The 18,006-nt window shown below is 35.8% G+C and overlaps 1 protein-coding gene across 4 annotated transcripts in view; it reads left to right on the top strand.

The window, feature by feature from the left end:
• The first annotated feature begins 8,759 nt into the window (after positions 1–8,759).
• PBX4 (PBX homeobox 4) overlaps positions 8,760–18,006 on the top strand; it is a 57,328-nt gene continuing 48,081 nt past the window's right edge. Inside the window, exon 1 of one of the 4 annotated variants that reach the window (XM_026673830.2) lies at positions 8,760–8,945. In XM_026673830.2, coding sequence (XP_026529615.1) covers positions 8,944–8,945 — 2 coding nt within the window. In that variant the 5' untranslated portion in view covers positions 8,760–8,943. Of the gene's footprint in view, positions 9,842–18,006 lie in introns of all 4 variants that reach the window. The other 3 variants (XM_026673827.2, XM_026673828.2, XM_087956560.1) reach the window with 3 other exon arrangements.

Genomic DNA, 18,006 nt, shown 5'->3' with positions numbered 1-18,006 from the left:
GATATAACTTAGTTAGTAGCATGTAATAAAATATATAAAAGTTTTTTTTCAGATATCATTTGGTGGGGGTCATTAAACCTTAGCCTTTGAGAAAAAGGTGAACACTCTAAATCAGTGATCCCCAACCTTTTTTACGCCGCGGCCCGGTACCGGCATCAGCTGGGCGCCGCGGCCCGGTACCGGCATCAGCTGGGCGCCGCCATCTTTTTGATGAAAAAGTGCTTCTGGTGACCTCACCAGAAGAAGCGTTTTCCTCAAAAAGATGGCGGCGCTCCGTTGAGCTTTTCCGGCTTTCTACCGGAAAAGCTCACGGAGCGCTGGCGCCGCCATCTTTTTGAGGAAAACGTGCTTCCGTGAGCTTTCTACCGGAAAAGCTCACGGGCGCTGGCGCCATCTTTTTGATGAAACGTGCTTCCGGTGAGCTTTCTACCGGAAAAGCTCACCGGAAGCACTTTTTCGTCAAAAAAAGATGGCGGCGCCCAGCAAACCAGCAGCCCGGTAGGAGTTGTTCCACGGACCGGTACCGGTCCGCGGACCGGTGGTTGGGGACCCCTGCTCTAATGAATATTATTCCCTGGTTAATTTATAAATCCAGTTTATATTTCTGGAAACTATTTTCAAAACATACGTTCTTTGTTTAGAAAATGTCTATGAAGTCCTTCAATTATATGAATATTTTTTAGCAAAAATTCAATTACTAATGACAGCCCTGCTCCAGATTCTCCTGCTCCTGAACTCCAGATTCAGTTTTCTGAATCTGGAGTTATATCATCATACTTACCTGTTGTTATTAAATACTAGAAACCAACAATTGGCATTAATTTTCAAATTTGAGAATTTTTGAGAATTTTTGAAAAAAACCTATATAGCAGCTTTGGTTGGATGGATATTATTAGGATTCAAACGTACTAAAACTTGTAATTTGAGTTAGAAAATTATGGAAATTAGTATCTAATAAAATACTTATTAAGTAAACTACTGCAGTGGTCAACTTAGTGACATGTTGTTAAGCAAATCTGGCTTTTCTATTGACTTTGTCTGAAGATCTCAAAAAGTGATCACATGACCCATGATACTGCAACCATCATAAATATGAATCAGCTGTCAAGTGTCCGAATTTTGATCACAAGACCATGGGGATACTGCATAGGTGATAAATGTAAAAAATGATTATACGTGTATACAGCACTTTTTCCAGTGCTGTTTAACTTTGATCACTAAACAAACTGTTGCAAGTGAAGGATTATTTATGTAAGAAATCATGGGGAAAAAGTCATCTTCATCTGCTATAAAATTAATTGTAACCATTATATCTTTTAAGAAATGTAAAAGCCTGAGATAAAAAGGGAAACAATACATAATCTAATCTAATGAATACATAAATATAATATAATGAAACGTTGCATACAATCTAAAACAGCTTACCACCCACTTCTTGGCAACAATCTTGGCAAGTTAAAACATGCATATATGCTGGGAAGACCCAGTTTACATCCTGGCATGTCTATTTTCCTGGTTTTAAGATAGAAATTGATGGCTATTGCAGATTAACTGTTTTGAGTATTAAATGCTCAGTATTATAAAATGAAATAAAAGGAGTGATAAAACTATTTTACATAAATAATGTACTCCCATCTACCCAAAACTCTGGAAACAAATCCTATTTCTGTTGTACCATGAAGTCATGCTTTAACAGTAACTTGTAGACAGTCCTTGACTCATGAATTGTTCATTTAGATCTGCCTGTGCAGATTTAAAGCTCTTTGGTCAATAATTGCTCTCCAACCATTTTGATCAGCTGCACCAGTTTCCATTTTCCCGGACAATTCTCATGTTTTGTAGACAATTCTCATGTTTTGTAGCATTTTTGCTGCTTTTTGGAAGGTCTGCCTCTTTTTCTTTTCCCTCTAGGTGGCATCCAGTATATATAGGTGTCTTGGAACAGTATTTGTCTGGCTAGTGCTGAATGTGGCTATTAAAGTATATCCTGCTGCCTATCGAAATATCATGTAGCATGCACAGGCTGCTTCTTCACACAATATCATTATTAAATCAAAGTACCCAATGCCAAGGACCTTTCATAAGCAGCACCAGTGGAATATATTGAATTTTTTGGTATGCTATCCATGTTGCTATCTTCCAAATTACAATGGGGTATATTGGTGTTGTTAGAACAATATTATTGTAGTTTCTCCGTCATTAGAAATTATAGGTAGGTTAACTGTGGTCCATTGATATCTGACAACCAATACATTTCCTTGAGCATTATCAACTTGTATGGTTTAATTTTTCTGGCTACCATTTTTGGATTAGCAGCCATGTTTTGTAGCTTGCCATAGTAGTTTCTCCACTGTAGCCATCAATCACTCAGGTAGATGCAAAACACCTTGCTAGTTCTTCTTTGGTAATTGACAAACATTCCTTTTCTCCACACACTCGCTCACCATCATTCATCCATTAGTCATGTTAGTTCTCCCTCCTCTCTTTATTGAACTGGTACTACCATTCATTGCTTAGTCCTGTTCTTGCACTATACTATTCTCATCTACCTTTAGCAGTTCAACTGAACTGTACTACTACTGTTATTCCATCAGAATTTTTTTGATAGTCTTGTACTCTCTAGTTTTTCAGCATGTTATCAAGGTAACTAAATGACTTTAAACATATGACTGAAAAGGCTTTGTAACCTTAGATTTGACAGAAAATCCACCTCACCTGCTTTTATCCCAGTTAAACATTTTCATTCCTAAACCTTGTGCCAAATTCTAATCTAATTCACAACTGCTTCATAAATATTATTGCTGTTGCTACTACTACTGCTGATTTAATATGAAGTAATATGATGTACATGCGGAGAGTTGACAGGTTCTGTTTGAAATCTAGTAAGTGAATTCAACAACCTATGAATTTAGCTTGAAACTATGGTTGCTGTTCTCTCTTACCCTTATATAAATGGTAACAATTCAAAATGCTTTCTTTTTTAAAGATATGCATAAATTTTCCATATCTAGATCTGGACTTGATGGACTTTGCAGCATATACAAATACGACCTACACCTACTTTGTTTAATTAATATTTTCATTTTCATTTATTTTAACAGGATTTCAGTAGCCTAAGTGGAAAAAACTGCAGTTCCTGTTACCTTTTTGAGCTAAAGGTCTGTTAATATTCATTGGTAGAAAATTTCATGGAATCAGCAGAAGTAGTTGCTGAGTGAGTTCCCAGCACAACCAGGCTTCCCTGCAGAGGATAATGTTTGGTTTCCAGGCAGAGTGCTGTACCTTCCTATTAATATTGGTGCATTTATTGATTGAACTGACTCAAGCTTCAAATCTATAGGGAAAACAATAACCACGAGTAATGTTCACAATCAATCAAGCCTTCATGTTTATAGCAGTTAGCTTTCTCTGTTCTCACCATAATAACTGGACCTGAGCTAATGTGAATGAATAGAACTGTGTTCCCTTGTAATTCAAAAACATTGTTTATATTAAAAATATGAATTTGGTGAATTTCATAGAAATATGCAACATTTTATATATCTGTGCCAAGCAAATGCAAGTAACAGGTAAAATTTGAGACATTCAAAAATGTGGATTAAATGAGATATCTCCCAAATTTGTGGGGGAATGTGGAAATGTAAGAAGCATGAGTTCCACCCTGAAATAGCTGATAGCATGATCTGTTCTAACATATGTACTGACTATATTGTAAATGAAAAGGAGTAATGAGAGACAGTTAGCAAGCACATTTTAATGGACTCAGTATGTACAGTACTGGCACATATCTGTTAAAGAATGGAGAACATGGTGAAATCATATATAGGAATGTAATGGTTGTATTTGACAAACTGCAATATCTTACTGCAGATTATTGGTAGGATATGGTTTCTACCTTTTTTGTCCACATTTTTAATACATGTACATTATAATAGTATAAAATAAGGAAATAACGTTATAAAGCAAAACATTAAAATATTAATATGCTCAAAATATTATAGTACAAGCAATAAGATTTAAGTCTTCTATAGTAATGGAATTATACTTTGCTGTCATCCTCTGATAAAAATTCATTTTTAATGCTTATTACATTTTGGTAAAATTATGTTTTATTCTATTTGTAAGACAAGCACATTTTCCAGCCTTATCTGAAACCTGCTACTCATTACAGAAAACAAAATTAGACTGAGGAATATTTTTTATCAAATAGTTTAAATTCTACCTCAACATAAAAATATCAGCAGCTTGAAATTTTATTAAAGTATGTAACCAATTTTACATTTTCCCAACAGTTTTTTCTGTTGGATTGGATTAATGTTTTCAGTCATATCCTGAAATATTAGATTTGTTATTAAAATTAAATCATTTTTTACTTTCTTGCATTTTAAAGTTTTTAAAAGTCTGGTTGCAATGTTCCAAGAGAACTTGGAAAGTCATAATTGACATTGTATTTTTACCCTGTGTTTGACTAGGCTTGGGCAAATGAACCTATACTTTCAAGAAGCATTTAGAAAATGTGACACATAATTCAAAAAGTAAAATAGGCCAGAAAACACATCGCATTTTGTAAAAATAAAGTTTAAAGTAAAACAAATTACAATAGGAAAAAGTGAATATTTTAAAAAACAGGGAAATTCAGGAAACTTCAATGAATCTTTAAAAAGTCTCATTTCTTTATAAATACATATCTATATTTTTATATGTCACACGTGAAACTTACTTCATAATCTTGTAGTATGGAAGGCTGCCCTTCAGTGGCCCAATGCATGTCATTTTCTAAAATCTGTTCAATTACCATATTAGGTCTCTTCTTTTACATTTGTAATCTTTGGAATTATTTCAAGTATGCTGATATCTCTTTCTTGGTCCACACAGGCCCTGAATGGTTACATAGATTTCCTAATACTTTATGAAGTAGTTTATAAAGAAATTGTATATGCTTTTATTGTCTTCCTTTATGAAATCAAACTGTCCTTTGAAGGTGATATATATTTAATCTAATGATATCTTAACAAAGTACAAAGGAAAATAGTTAGTTTGCAATTCCATGATTCTGCTGTAATATCAGTTATCTTTCACAATCTCTCAACTAGTAGCAATAATTCCATTAGACTCTTTGAACTGTTTCTCTCATCTGAATGAATTATTTGTTTGCAATTTTTGTCTACCTTTATAACCACATAATAGATTCCTGGTGCTAACTTCAGGAGCTATAACATCACAAGTAACATTAACATAAAACTCATAACCAATCTTACAAACTACAATAAAAATGCATCCACTCCATCATTGTCAATAAGTTCTAATGAAACTCTTTAATATTAAAACGTTTAGTTTACCATCAGATTGTGCCAACCTGGCTTTGGGGCAAGGCCGTTCTATAGGACAAAGGCAATCACTTCACTGGACCAATTACTTCTCCAATGAAAAACATATCAGAGAGATCAGCTTCACTTGATTTAACAGATTAAAACAAGATTTTAACTGCACCCAGAAATTTATTGTGAGTCAGTATAGAGCTCATAGAACCAGTACTATGTACTTGTGATAACGTTTATCTGCTACATTTCATATCATCTGAAGTGTCATGTAAATTTTCATACCACAATGAACCATAAACTAGCCACATGGGGTGGATTCATACAATCTGTTAAATATGGTTGACTACATGGAGTCCTGAACTTGTGATCACAATTGAGCCCAAAATTTATGTTGCTAAGCAAGACAGTTGTTGAGTTTTGGCCTGTTTATAATCTTTCTTGCCACAGTTGTTAAGTGAATCACTGCAGTTATTAAGTTAGTAACACTTTAAATGAATTTGGCTTCCCCACTGACTTTGCTTGTCGGAAGTTTGCAAAAGGTGATAACATGATCATATGACACTGCAACCATCATAAATACATACATGCCAGTTGCCAAGCATCTGAATTTTGATTAGATGACTATGGGGACGTGGCAACGGTCATAAGTGTGAAAAACAGTCATAAGTCACTTTTTTCAATGCTTTTGTAACTTTGAATGCTCACTAACAAATGATTGTAAGTTGAGGACTACTTGTAGTATGTGATCTAGTTTCATATACTTATATTTGGGTGTCTTGCAATTCCCCGCCCCCCCGTCTTAGGTTGGTTAGCCTGACAGTATGGACACCCATAATGATAATACTATCCTATATCCTATATATAAGCGATTTTGGGAATCCTTTTGACTAAAAAGCTAGGAAACAGATTCCAGAAACAACGATGGAATTTAGTACATGTTTTAATACTCACTATATTAATGGTTTTAAAAGAGATTATAGAAAGTAAATGAATGTCAATAATTAAGTACAGTTTGATTATGAATGGTTTATTGAATAAACCATTTTTCTGGATTTACAGTTTTTTAAGCTATGGACTAGATTTAACAACAAATAATAGCTGGATAACATACTGAAAAGGAATTACATAATGATTACTAACACAAACTCACCTAGCATATGCTAGATCTGATGTCTATTGTCTATTACTTCTAGAACTACAGGTGAAAAATTGAAACACTTGTTATTGGTGATATAACACTAGTAGTAGCCAGCTCTTTCCCTCTTACTCTCCTTGGTGGCTACAGAAACAAAATGCCTTTTGTTCAGACAGGGAAGGACTCTTGCCATTTTTTATTTATTCTGAGGTTCAGGCATAAATGCTGGTATGACAATGAAAAAGATGTGGTAATAGGGTGGTCTTAATTCAGTACAAAAATATGGTTTAAAAAAAAAGAGTGAATGATCCCAAAGTGGAATAGTGATTGTTGGGGGAAAAAAATCTAAAGTTAAAGGGAGACAAATGGAATGAGGCTATAATATTTTGATTGGATCACTAAGAAGACATCACCTTTTATTTTACTAGTTCCATTCTGTAGGTAAACTATAAAACAAGTCAAACTTTCCAATAAAACAAACACAAATAGTACTTAAAATAAGTATATTTAGTGTTCATGCATCAATTATCAACAGATCTAGGGTCATCCTTTCCTGATTGTTTCCTGTATCTAATAATAACCATAGGAAACCTGGAGATCCTAGTTATAATTGTTAGATTTAGAACACTTTGTTTTCTGGAGTTCACTGACATTTATAATACTTCCTCCTCTATTTATTTATTTAGCATATGGCAAATACATGGACTTTTTAGTGGTTGAAATGTTAATGTCCAATCTACCCAGTCATTCAAGGACAGGGTGGTCTATGTTGAAAAAAATCAGACATTGGGCCGGTGTAAGCTCTTGATGGACATTTGGACACAATGTGATGGATATTTTGTCGAGGAGCATCACAGTCACACTGTGAGACAAGACCCCACTTAAACAATGAGACCCCACTTAAACAATGAGTCCTGGCAGGCATCATGTTGGGTACGGATCCTGTTCAGAGTTGACCAATGCTGGCGAGGAAGGTCAAAACCTGGCACCTTTTGTGTAGGGTTAGGGTTCCTGCTCTAATTTTATCTCAATAACTGCCCTGTGAGAGCAGGATGCAGCCAGGAATGAGACTGAGGCCCCCTATTCTCTTCAATTTTCTTGTTCCTTTAAATTTGGTACTGTCCAGAAGGATTCCTTTTTTTTAGTATGTCCTTCCTATTGTTCCTAATTTGAAGCCTGTTGCAAGCCTGTTAATGACAGATTGGTCTCAAACAAAATAACACGCCAAAAGTACAATTTGAGAAAGTAACAGCACCAGGCTAGCCTAAGCCTATCTTGAAAAAGCTGAACAAAAGTTAGTTCTAATTAGTACTTTGATGAAGGACCACCAGGGAACCCCAGGATTTTTGGCTATATTGAGAAGCGGAACTTAACTTTAAATAAAAAAAATCAAAATAATTTTATTACACTATTAATGCTTAAAATATTGATATCGTAAATTGTAACTAATTTTGATAGAATACCTTATTTCTTTCTCCCCTGTATTTTCAATACTTTATCTAAATAATAAAATGTCAGTACTATAATCTTGAATGTCATATAAACTTCACTGTACTGAAATACAATGCATCAAGACTTTTAACAAAAGAAAAAAAATAACATTAAAATAATTTTAAAAATTCTGAAAGAAAATAACTCAATTCCACATTGTCAAATAAAAAACATTACATAGGCTCAAGTACCACTAGAAGCTGAAGATATTACTATATAAGCAAAAAACTGTTATGCTAATATGCCAGATCTATTTTCTTTCTATACATGTTTTTCTAATATTATTTGTCTAGTTGTATATGACAAATGTATCTAGTAATAGATTTTTCATAGATACATCACTTTATAAACCGGCTAGCAGTAAAGTGGTAGATAACATACTGTGTTTGTAAAAAGGTCTGTATTTAGAATTATAAGAACATTTAGTTTAGAGCTTAAGCATAATATGCTACCAAAATGTCTCCACATTTTTAGGTTAATTGGCACCAAATAACTTGTTCAATGTACCAAAACCTATTTTAGGGTCAAGCAGTTATGAACAATGACCCCATATTAAAGTTTCTAAAACATCGCTTCCCTTGGTGCTAGTATTATTCAAGCTTTATCTTAATGATAGCGTTGATTTATATATTTAAAATATGATTCACTCTAGGGCTTCTTTTAAGAGAAAAAGGCTTTACCTACAAGTTTGTGTGTTTGTTATATTAAAAAATACACACGTTTGGTTTTGGAATTCGTTCAGTTCTTTTCTCTCCCCCTTCTATTTTCCCCTCCACCTTTCTCTCGTTTTTAGTTACGTTGCGTTCATCTGTCCTTATTTTAACAAGGTGAATCGCTGAACTGCTCTCGAAAGGCAGCGGGGAAAAAAAACAACCCTGCTCGGGAGATGAAATCGGGTCGGAGGAAAAAGTCGTGTCCGCGGCTTGAGGCGAGTGTATTACTACCGGAGCAACCGGGAAGCGACTCTTTCCTTGAGGGATAGCTCAAGCCGAAGCCATGTAAGTCAAGGGGTCAGCCCTTGAGGTAACAATGCTCGTCGTGACGCGAGAAGCAGCGGTTGGAAAACCGTTTCATTCTCTCATAGGTGCCGAGGCACCAGGGTTTGGTGTCCGGTGACTAAAGTCGTTAGGTTGGCCCTGAGAGAAGAAACTGTAACCCAGACAAAAACATGGGTGGAAAGGCTTAACTTTGGAATCTGGGGGGTTGTGACGGTTGAGGCTGAGAACGCCACACAACGGTAGCTGCCCCCTCCCCTTTCTCGCTTTCAAAGCGGGACGCTGCCCACGAAGGCAGGCGGGACGGCGGGTGGGCACGCGCGCTGGGGGTGGGCTGAACTGGGCTCCAGCAGGGAGTTAACCGCTCTTGGCCCCGCCCCCTTTTTCCCGGAGGCGGCAATTGTGTGGAAGCCGCCGAGAGACTGGCTTTGTCCCGGAAGGGGGCGGGCAGCTCCAGGAGCTGGGCCGCTGCGCCAGGCGACAGTTGAGAAGGCGGAGCCCCGTCGCGCGGCGGGGGCCGGGGGAGGAGCGGCCGCGAGTGAGGAGCCGTGGGGCCTGTTCTGTGTCAGCCGTGTGTGTGTTTGTGTGTGTGTATACGTTGAGGAGGGAAAAAGAGACGGAGGGGCTCGAGCAGCTCCCGGAGTCCCCCTCCCGCCGCGCCCCAGGCGGCTCCCTCCCTCTATTGCCCTTATCCCCCCCTCGGCCATGGAAGAGGCATCCCGGCTGCTGGCGGGTCTCCCTCCTCCTCCTGGGGCCGCCGGAGATCCCTCGCCCCACAGACTTCAAGCGCCTCCAGGCCCACCCCAGCCCCAGGCAGCCCCCGGACTTCAGGACACGGGTGACATCTTGCAGCAGATTATGGCCATCACCGATCAGAGCCTGGATGAAGCACAGGCCAGGTGAGAAATACCTGGATACGTTCTGGCTCCGGCCATAGGAATGGGCGGGGCAGGGCGGGGAAGAGAGATCCTGAAACGAGATTGCCTACGTGTGGGGGGTGGGGTGGGGGGAGCGGTTCACCCCCTCCCCCCCGTGTCTTTTAGTTTGAAGTAACACGCTTTTTGGCCTGCGACAGTTGAGCTGGGAGCTTACGAGTAGCAAGGAATGTTGGATCTTCGAAGATAGATAGATACATATTAGAATTTATAGAGATTTGAGGCAGATTTAGTAGGCCAGGGTCAGAGCAAACAGGAACTGGGCACATCTGAAACTTTAGGTTTGGTGAAAGATAGCTACGGGATCTAAGCGAAGACAAAAGCTTGAGAAACATTGGACGTTTTTTAAACCAATAGTACCTGGCTCTGGACGGTCTTCTTGTGATTACTCTGGTTAGGCTTGAGATGCCTAAACCTCACCAAGTCGGTTTAGGCATCGTTGACAAGTGGATCATGTGCAGCACTAAAATGGGTAATACAAAAAGAGGCTCAGAGATTTAGTCTTGAATCTTGGAATACTGGTTAGTCCGATTTGGTGACAGTCACTCAGATTTGGTGAGAGTCACTCAGATTTGCTGACTTCCTTGGTAAAAGGCTCCTGTAATCTTCTAATGGGCTTTTATAATACCAGACTGTGTTTATGAAACCGTCTGCTAAAATCAAACTGCATTGTGACTTATTGTGAGAACTCTTCCTACGGTTCAAAAACAGGATTTATGGCTTAGCATAAGAAGCCAATCAACTTCAGCCAACTATAGTTATGCCAATTGTGAATTAGCATTGACCAACAAACTCAAGAGGAAAAATAATCAGGCATGTATATTCTTTATTTAGGAAGGATTTATGTCCAAAATGAAAAGAGTCTAATGTCCTTTTATGCAGAAGCAATGTTAGAATACTGTGGCTTGTGATGGTGAAAGAAAAATTGTGGCAGGATAATTTTGTTTTCTTGTCAATATGTGGTCAGTAGAGTTGTAGTCACAGTTATACACTATTAATAAACTACAGTATAATGCATGAAATTCACAGAAAAATTTGTATCAAAATATACAACACCAGAGCACTATGCAGCATTTTGCTATACCATTCAAAATAATAACAATAACTACTAATAATGACAAAGAATAAATCTGCAAGAAATAGGGAAGTAATGGAAATATAAGTTAATCTGAAGACTGAGCTGAACATTTGAAATACAATAAAAACAGCTATACAGATCGTCTCTTATAAGGATAATAAAGATTATTATACTTGTTTGTGGATTTGCCTCACTACTTTCTGCTATAGGATCTGACACAGCTTCAAAGGCAGTTCAGTTTGATTTTCCATGCCTTCAGGAAAATTGTGAGGGTAGGATAGCTCCACAATTACATATACTGTGGCCAGACTGAAGAAGACATGAGGAACAGATAGCTCTCACATTGGTCAACTTGTTGAATTTCTTGAAGAAACTTTTTTTAGTTAGTGCTATGTGTCATTGACAGTACAAAACAATTAAAATAGATCTTTATTTTTATGTGTCATTGACAGTACAAAACAATTAAAATAGATCTTTATCTTTTCTTATTTGAACATATGTAATTTGGTTTGGCCTTAGAACTGTTTAGTCTAAATACTATTAGCTGCATCTATTTACTTTGGTAGAATGTATTTCCATGTATAGTGAGTTTAAATTCAATATATAATTTTATTTTTTCAGTTAAGTTACAGTTTCAGAGATGAAAGTAAAGAATGACCGTGTAAAGCTTTTGCTTTGCTTTTTTATTTAACTATATGCATTTGGCCTGAACTGGTGACTGACCCAGAAAAGAGTGGCAGTGTGTTGTGATTAAAAAGCTATGTCATATATGCAAATTGATTTACTAATAGTTTCTGGAACTAAATAGATTATAAAATTACTATCCCCAAATAATGTAACTAACTTACCTACATATGCTAATTTTGGGGCTAAAAGCACCATATTCTCTATCTGGATGCTTGGCATTATTCTTAATTGTTATGTTTGCAGACATTCTTTAATTCACCTCCAAATAGCTGCATAAAGTATCTTTGTGCAAATATTGCCTGTACTATCAGTAGTTTTAGGCTAGATAGATTAATGAATTGCTCTGCATTTCCGTGACTGGTAAAGTGGTTGTTTAGCTCGGTTAGAAACTCAACTATAGAGTTGCCTAAAGCACTTTGAATGATGGAATTGTAAATATGAGTTGTTGCAAGATGAGGGAACCATATAAAATGATTTAACATGTGCAGACTTTGGCAGTGTCCTTTAGCTGTGAAAATTGTTCACAGTCATTCAGGCCATCCTGTCCTTTCATCTAGATTACTGCAATGTGTTCTCCATGGGGCTGCCCTTGAAAAGTATTTAGAAGCTACAACTGATGCAAAATGCAGCTGCACAGATAGTACAGTAAATGTTTTTTGATATTGAACACATGTTAACATCATTGCTGCATGAGGTGCACTGGTTGCCAGTGTGTTTCTGGGTGCAATTTAAGATGTTGGTGGTTTGGGACTGAGGGCCCATCTTTTTGCAGTTGTTTCTATCCACCCAAATTGGTTTGGCAGATTGGACATGTTACGGGTCTGATCAGCTGGTGGAGACCAGGAGACATGCATCTTTTGTGGTAGCCCTTTTGCCCTCTAGAAGATTCTCCCTTCAGAGATTAGGATGACTCCAATTCTATTGGACTTTCTTAGGCCTGATTATATGCCCTGGGGTTTGAGTGCGTGAAATTCTGTTTCCTGGTTATGTTGACATCTATGAGGCTAATTTTTCTTAGTTGCCGTGTGTGTGTGTGTGTGTGTGTGTGTGTGTGTACTTTAATTGTTTTTATGACTATTCATCACCCAGAGTAATTGTCTAAGATGGGCAGCAGTACAAATTGAATGAATGAATGAATGAATGAATGAATGAATGAATGAATAAATAAATAAATAAATAAATAAATAAATAACATTGGGAGGTTTTCTTCCCCCAGTAAATAAGTAATGAGTCAATCTTTTTGCTGCATCGTTTGTCTACTTGCAGTTTGACAGGAGTACTAAACTCATACTTATTCCCCCCAAAATGAGCATATTGTTAAATCATAGCAATATTTTTTATCTTGTAATTTATGTTCTACCTTTTAGTAGAACGTTTTCATTGGATATTTTAACCTTTTACAGTCAATTGTATACCTGTCTATATCTTGAATCCATCTTAATGGCTGAGGATTTAATACATATAGGATGCAGAACTCTACTCTGTTTTTGCCATTCAATTTTTGACTTGTGGAATGAAATAATTTAGTCTGAATCTGATGTGTGAAAAGCTTTCCTAAGTAGCTTGCAGTAAACAATATTAATTTTTTAAGGTAACCAGGAAGGAGATACTTTTATAGATAGGAAGAGAGGTAATTATTATTTATTTGAAATTGTGTGCTGCAGTTGACAAATGGCATCTTGAAATCTTGAAGATAGACTAGAGAAGAAAATAGGCTAATGCCATTTGATGTTTCTTAGGTTTCTATGGAGTCTGGGAATTTTTTTTCTTCATTGTATCTGCTTCTCCTTAGATATGCTGAAATGGTAAAATACATAGAGTGGATGTATACAAAGAGAAGTAAAAGACTTGCCCCTGTATCATTCTTTCAGAACTACTTACATTTACATGTTAATTGGGAGATCTTTTAAAAATATAATTGCCTACAAATTACCTGCAAATCTGAGATTAAATTAGTTAAATTCAATCCTACCGAAAAGCTGTTTGGAAGCCTGTTTCATAGATCACAATGGGACATTCTTCTGACTAAAACTACACAGGATTGAGCTTTATGAATGCTTAGATTTGCATGAGGTTGAGATGTAAGTAGAACATTTGTTTTAGTATTTTTCTAGGGTAATACTACACTATATTCAGTGTGATATATTCTCAGAGTTCTAGTAAATCACTGTATATACTTCACCCTAAATTAATCAAAATATTGAAAATATTAGAGAATAGACAATGGTAAAAAATGCAGGAATGATCTATGCCGAATCTCTAGACATTATCTAAGCCCCCCCTCTAATATTTGTGGAGATGTATAATAGAAAGCATGAACTAAATAGAATCTGGTTCAAAACTGAAGCTATTGTTGAAAAACCTAGGAACAGTAAGATGCTTTTTTAAAATTCCAGTTTGAGAAATACATCCTCTTTTAAAGGAGCATGGTTATCTCTTTGTGTTTTTCATATGATTGAAATTAATTATGGGATGTAACTTGCATGGTGTAGAAACACCACAGAAATGTGAATTAGCACTCCTGTTTTTCTGCTACTGATGAAGGATGTGATTTCATTTTTAATAGAGAAATATTTATGAATATTAAATATTCTCTTATTTTATAGAATGGTTGATAATATTCTGAGACTAATATTCTGAATTGTAGCTTTGATGCAGGTGTTATATCGGTATACAGATTGAAAGAATATTTGTGAACTATGTACTAGGTACAAGGTAGTACTATATGTACTACCTTGTAATGATTATTTTTATAACAAAATTATTTTTAAAAAGGTTTTCATACTATTTCTGTGAGTGAATGATCTTAAACTAGATTTAGATTAAACAAGGGAATATATATTTCTTATATCAATTTCCATCTCAAAGTTTTGCTGTATTTGCTAAAAAAAAAAAAAGCTCCACTAAATTCAGCATAGTGATCTGATAGTATCTATTAGTTCGATGGGATTTTTCCAGCATCCATATATCTAAAGTGTATAGACAGTTCAGGTAAAATTGAGTTGTAGTCCTTTTTACTTGCACAAATTGCTTCTGCTAAAAGAAACATTTACTTTTTTGCAATTAGTTAAAGTAGTTAAAAGCCTTTAATACAGATGCTTGCAAAAATAATATTTTTTAATTTATCTACTTTCCAACTCTGACACATGCTCAAGGTAGCTGTTGAAACACTACTGTACAAGCAAATAACTGGATGTATATAGTGTGAAGCGTGTTATATGTCAATTAATTCATATAGAAACCAACACTTCTAAGGTACACTAAATTATAATTTATTTGGTATTATCTGTGACTGTGGCACCTAAAAGTGAAATAATACTCTATCCTTTACTCTACAGCAAAGTGATTTCTAAACACAGTATTGCATGCAAATTACACTTTTAGTATACCTCCAGAAAGTTGCCTTTCTTGTTCCTGAATTAGTGTTTTCCCTTCTTTTCCTCTGTTCATTCATATGTCAGTTCCTACATTCCTGTGGTTTGCTGTGCGTGACATAATGCTGAAAGAATTGGCTGAAGGTGCAGCATGAGTCAGGGTGGTATTTGTGCAGCAGAACATCAAGACACATTCCTTGAGTCCTGGAACTTGAGATGTTACTTCACTTAGGAGAGAAGGCTCCTGTCCCCCAAGAAAATCATCACAGAATGTCATGAAATCTATTCTTAGTCACGTTAATAATATTTTCATTTGATTTGTCCAAACATGTTCATATTAGCCTTGAAATCTGAAATACTACATACAACTACACAATACACACATTGTATATAATGTGGTCTGACAGCTTGCTACAACTCTCAGTATTCAACTTTAAAACCTAGAGCAGCGTAGAATAATTTTGTATTATAATATTTCATAATACCTGTTGCTAATTTCTGAGGACTGTTTAGTCCTAAAGCCAGAAATCATCTTGTTACCCTCCTCAGTCAGAAACTTGATTTTTATGCTGTCCTGTAATACACTTGCATAAGACAGTTGGCAGCTCTGTTCTTCCCTTAATAGGTTTTTGCCTGCTGACAATGTGAACCTTAGTGAACATGTTTAGCAGCTGCCTTTGTGCAAAATTATTACATTCATGGAAGTGATTCCATTTTGAAATTGCACTTGGTTGGAATTAAACTTTCGTAGTCATGCCAAAGTTTTGTATCTGACCTCTGATGAAGTCAAGCAGTCAGAAACTGCTATCTTCCATATATGCATTAGGATGCTATCCTGATGAAGTGGGGGCATTAGTGAGCAGATGTTTGTGTATATTTGTTGGCTTGTTAAATATCTGAATCTGATGTTTTCTTAAAATGTTTCTGGTTAATCTTGAAAAGATGAGCAGCATCAGGCTGGTTTAATACTTGAATAGGAGATCATTAGGAAGTCCCAGAACTGTAGGATAGACTGCTGTATTGAAAAAAATATCCCAGAAAGTGTGGACAAAATCTATTTTGTTTCCAAAAAACCCTAATGTCTCTGTCCATGTACTCCCTAAGAATTCAGCTTACCTTGAAAAAAAAATCAACTAATGTTTTATTTTATAAATGTATATGTATATTTAACAGCAGCATATGGAAATGAGAAACCTTTGTAACCCTTTGGGTAGTTTTCATAAAAATATTGTAGAGTCAAGCCATTTAATCCTTTAAAGCAGGGGCTTTCAAACTTGACATCTTTAAGACTTGTGGACTTCAACTCCCAGAATTCCTCCTCCAATCATGTTAGCTCAGGAATCGTGGGAATTGAAGTCCACAAGTCTTAAATGTGCCAAGTTTGAAGACCCATGCTTTAAAGAGTGAAGGCAAATAATTTCAGTGAACAGAGAGTCTGGGAATGGAAGGATTTTGAATATGAAATTTTGTAGCAGTGTCAATTGTATTCAGTGGGTTGATTCTGTAGAGTCAAGCCATTATACATTTCACTTTAAAGAGTGAACAGAGATTCTGGGAAGGGAAAGATTTTGAATATGAGATAGGCGAGAGCAGTACTGTAAAAGGTGAAATAAAAAGTAAGAATCTTTGGCAAAAAATATTTGACAAGATTTTCGGTCAAAAATATTTTCGATTATGAGTGTTTTGTCTGTGAGGTGGGCTATATTGAAACAAGAAAAGGGAAAGCTTATAAGAATTGCAGGCTATGAAAAATTCAATCTGGGAATGTTTTAATGATTTTTTAAATGTTTTTAAATTGAAAGTTAGATTTTAAAAACATTGAACGTGGTGATATTTTTGACATATATCACAGTCTTTACATTGTTATAAGAGTAAAATGTCATCAAACATTATTAACATTTATATACATATATACAGCATTTACATTGTAAAATCTTTGTATCAGTTTCTATCTTAGATATTTTGTTGTAGTATAAACTCTTCTTAAATTCTATTTCACATTTTTTTGACTTCCTTTTATATCCCTCCCATATTTTTTCCCCATATTTCATAGAATTCTGAAGTATCTTGCTCCTTCAGTTCTAACGTCAGGCTATCTAACTCAGCACACTGAAATTTTTTTTCTATTATTCATCATTCGGTATTCCTTTTAAGTTCCATGTTTGGGCAATTGATAATCTTGCATCTGTGATAACATGGACAATTAGATATATATCTGCTTTTTTTAAATTCTCATTTATTATTCCCAATAAGAACATTTCTGGTGTATAATTTATTTTTAGGTTTAACATTTCTTCTAACCATTGCCAAATTTTGTGCCAGAATTCTTGTATTTTTTTTGCACTTCTACCACATCTGATAATAGGTGCCCCGTTCTTTCAAACATTTCCAATAGATAGATGATTGAGAGCTATACATTTTAGCTAGTCTGGTAGATGGGAGGTGCCACCTGTAGAACATCTTAAACAAGTTTTCTTTATAAGATGTAGCTAATGTAATCTTTTTATTCCTATCCCAGATTTGCTGCCATTGATCCAGATTTATGTTGTAGCCGAAATTTCTAGCTCAAGTTAACCATGGTTCTTTCACCTGCTCCTCGTACATCATATAATCTAATAGATAGTTATAAAATTTCTTTATTTGTTTCTTTTCTGATCCTAATAATATTTTATCTAATATTGTATCTTGACAATTTATTCCCCATTCTTTTTTATCCCTTTCATATCTGGATTGTAATGGAGGTATGCCCACCATTCTAATGTTAAACCCTGCTGATTAAGTTTGAGTGATGATTTTTAAAAATTGTTGTGAATAATACATGTGAAAAATGCACAGATCTGTTCTATTTAAAAATTTAACTTCATGTTGTATATTTCTGAAAACTAATGAATAGGACTGTGAAGCAATTTGGATTTGAAGGCAAAAGGATTCTTCAGAACATCAACCTCATAGACCTTTTGTCAGAATCATTCTGCAGCTGGAAAGGGACA

Source organism: Notechis scutatus, chromosome 2 (assembly GCF_049901735.1).
Source record: "Notechis scutatus isolate UNSWTSFEM ecotype Mainland chromosome 2, rNotScu1.2, whole genome shotgun sequence".
NCBI classification, from domain to species: domain Eukaryota; kingdom Metazoa; phylum Chordata; class Lepidosauria; order Squamata; family Elapidae; genus Notechis; species Notechis scutatus.
Note: the sequence above shows the minus strand (reverse complement) of the source record. Positions and strands in the feature narration are given on the sequence as shown.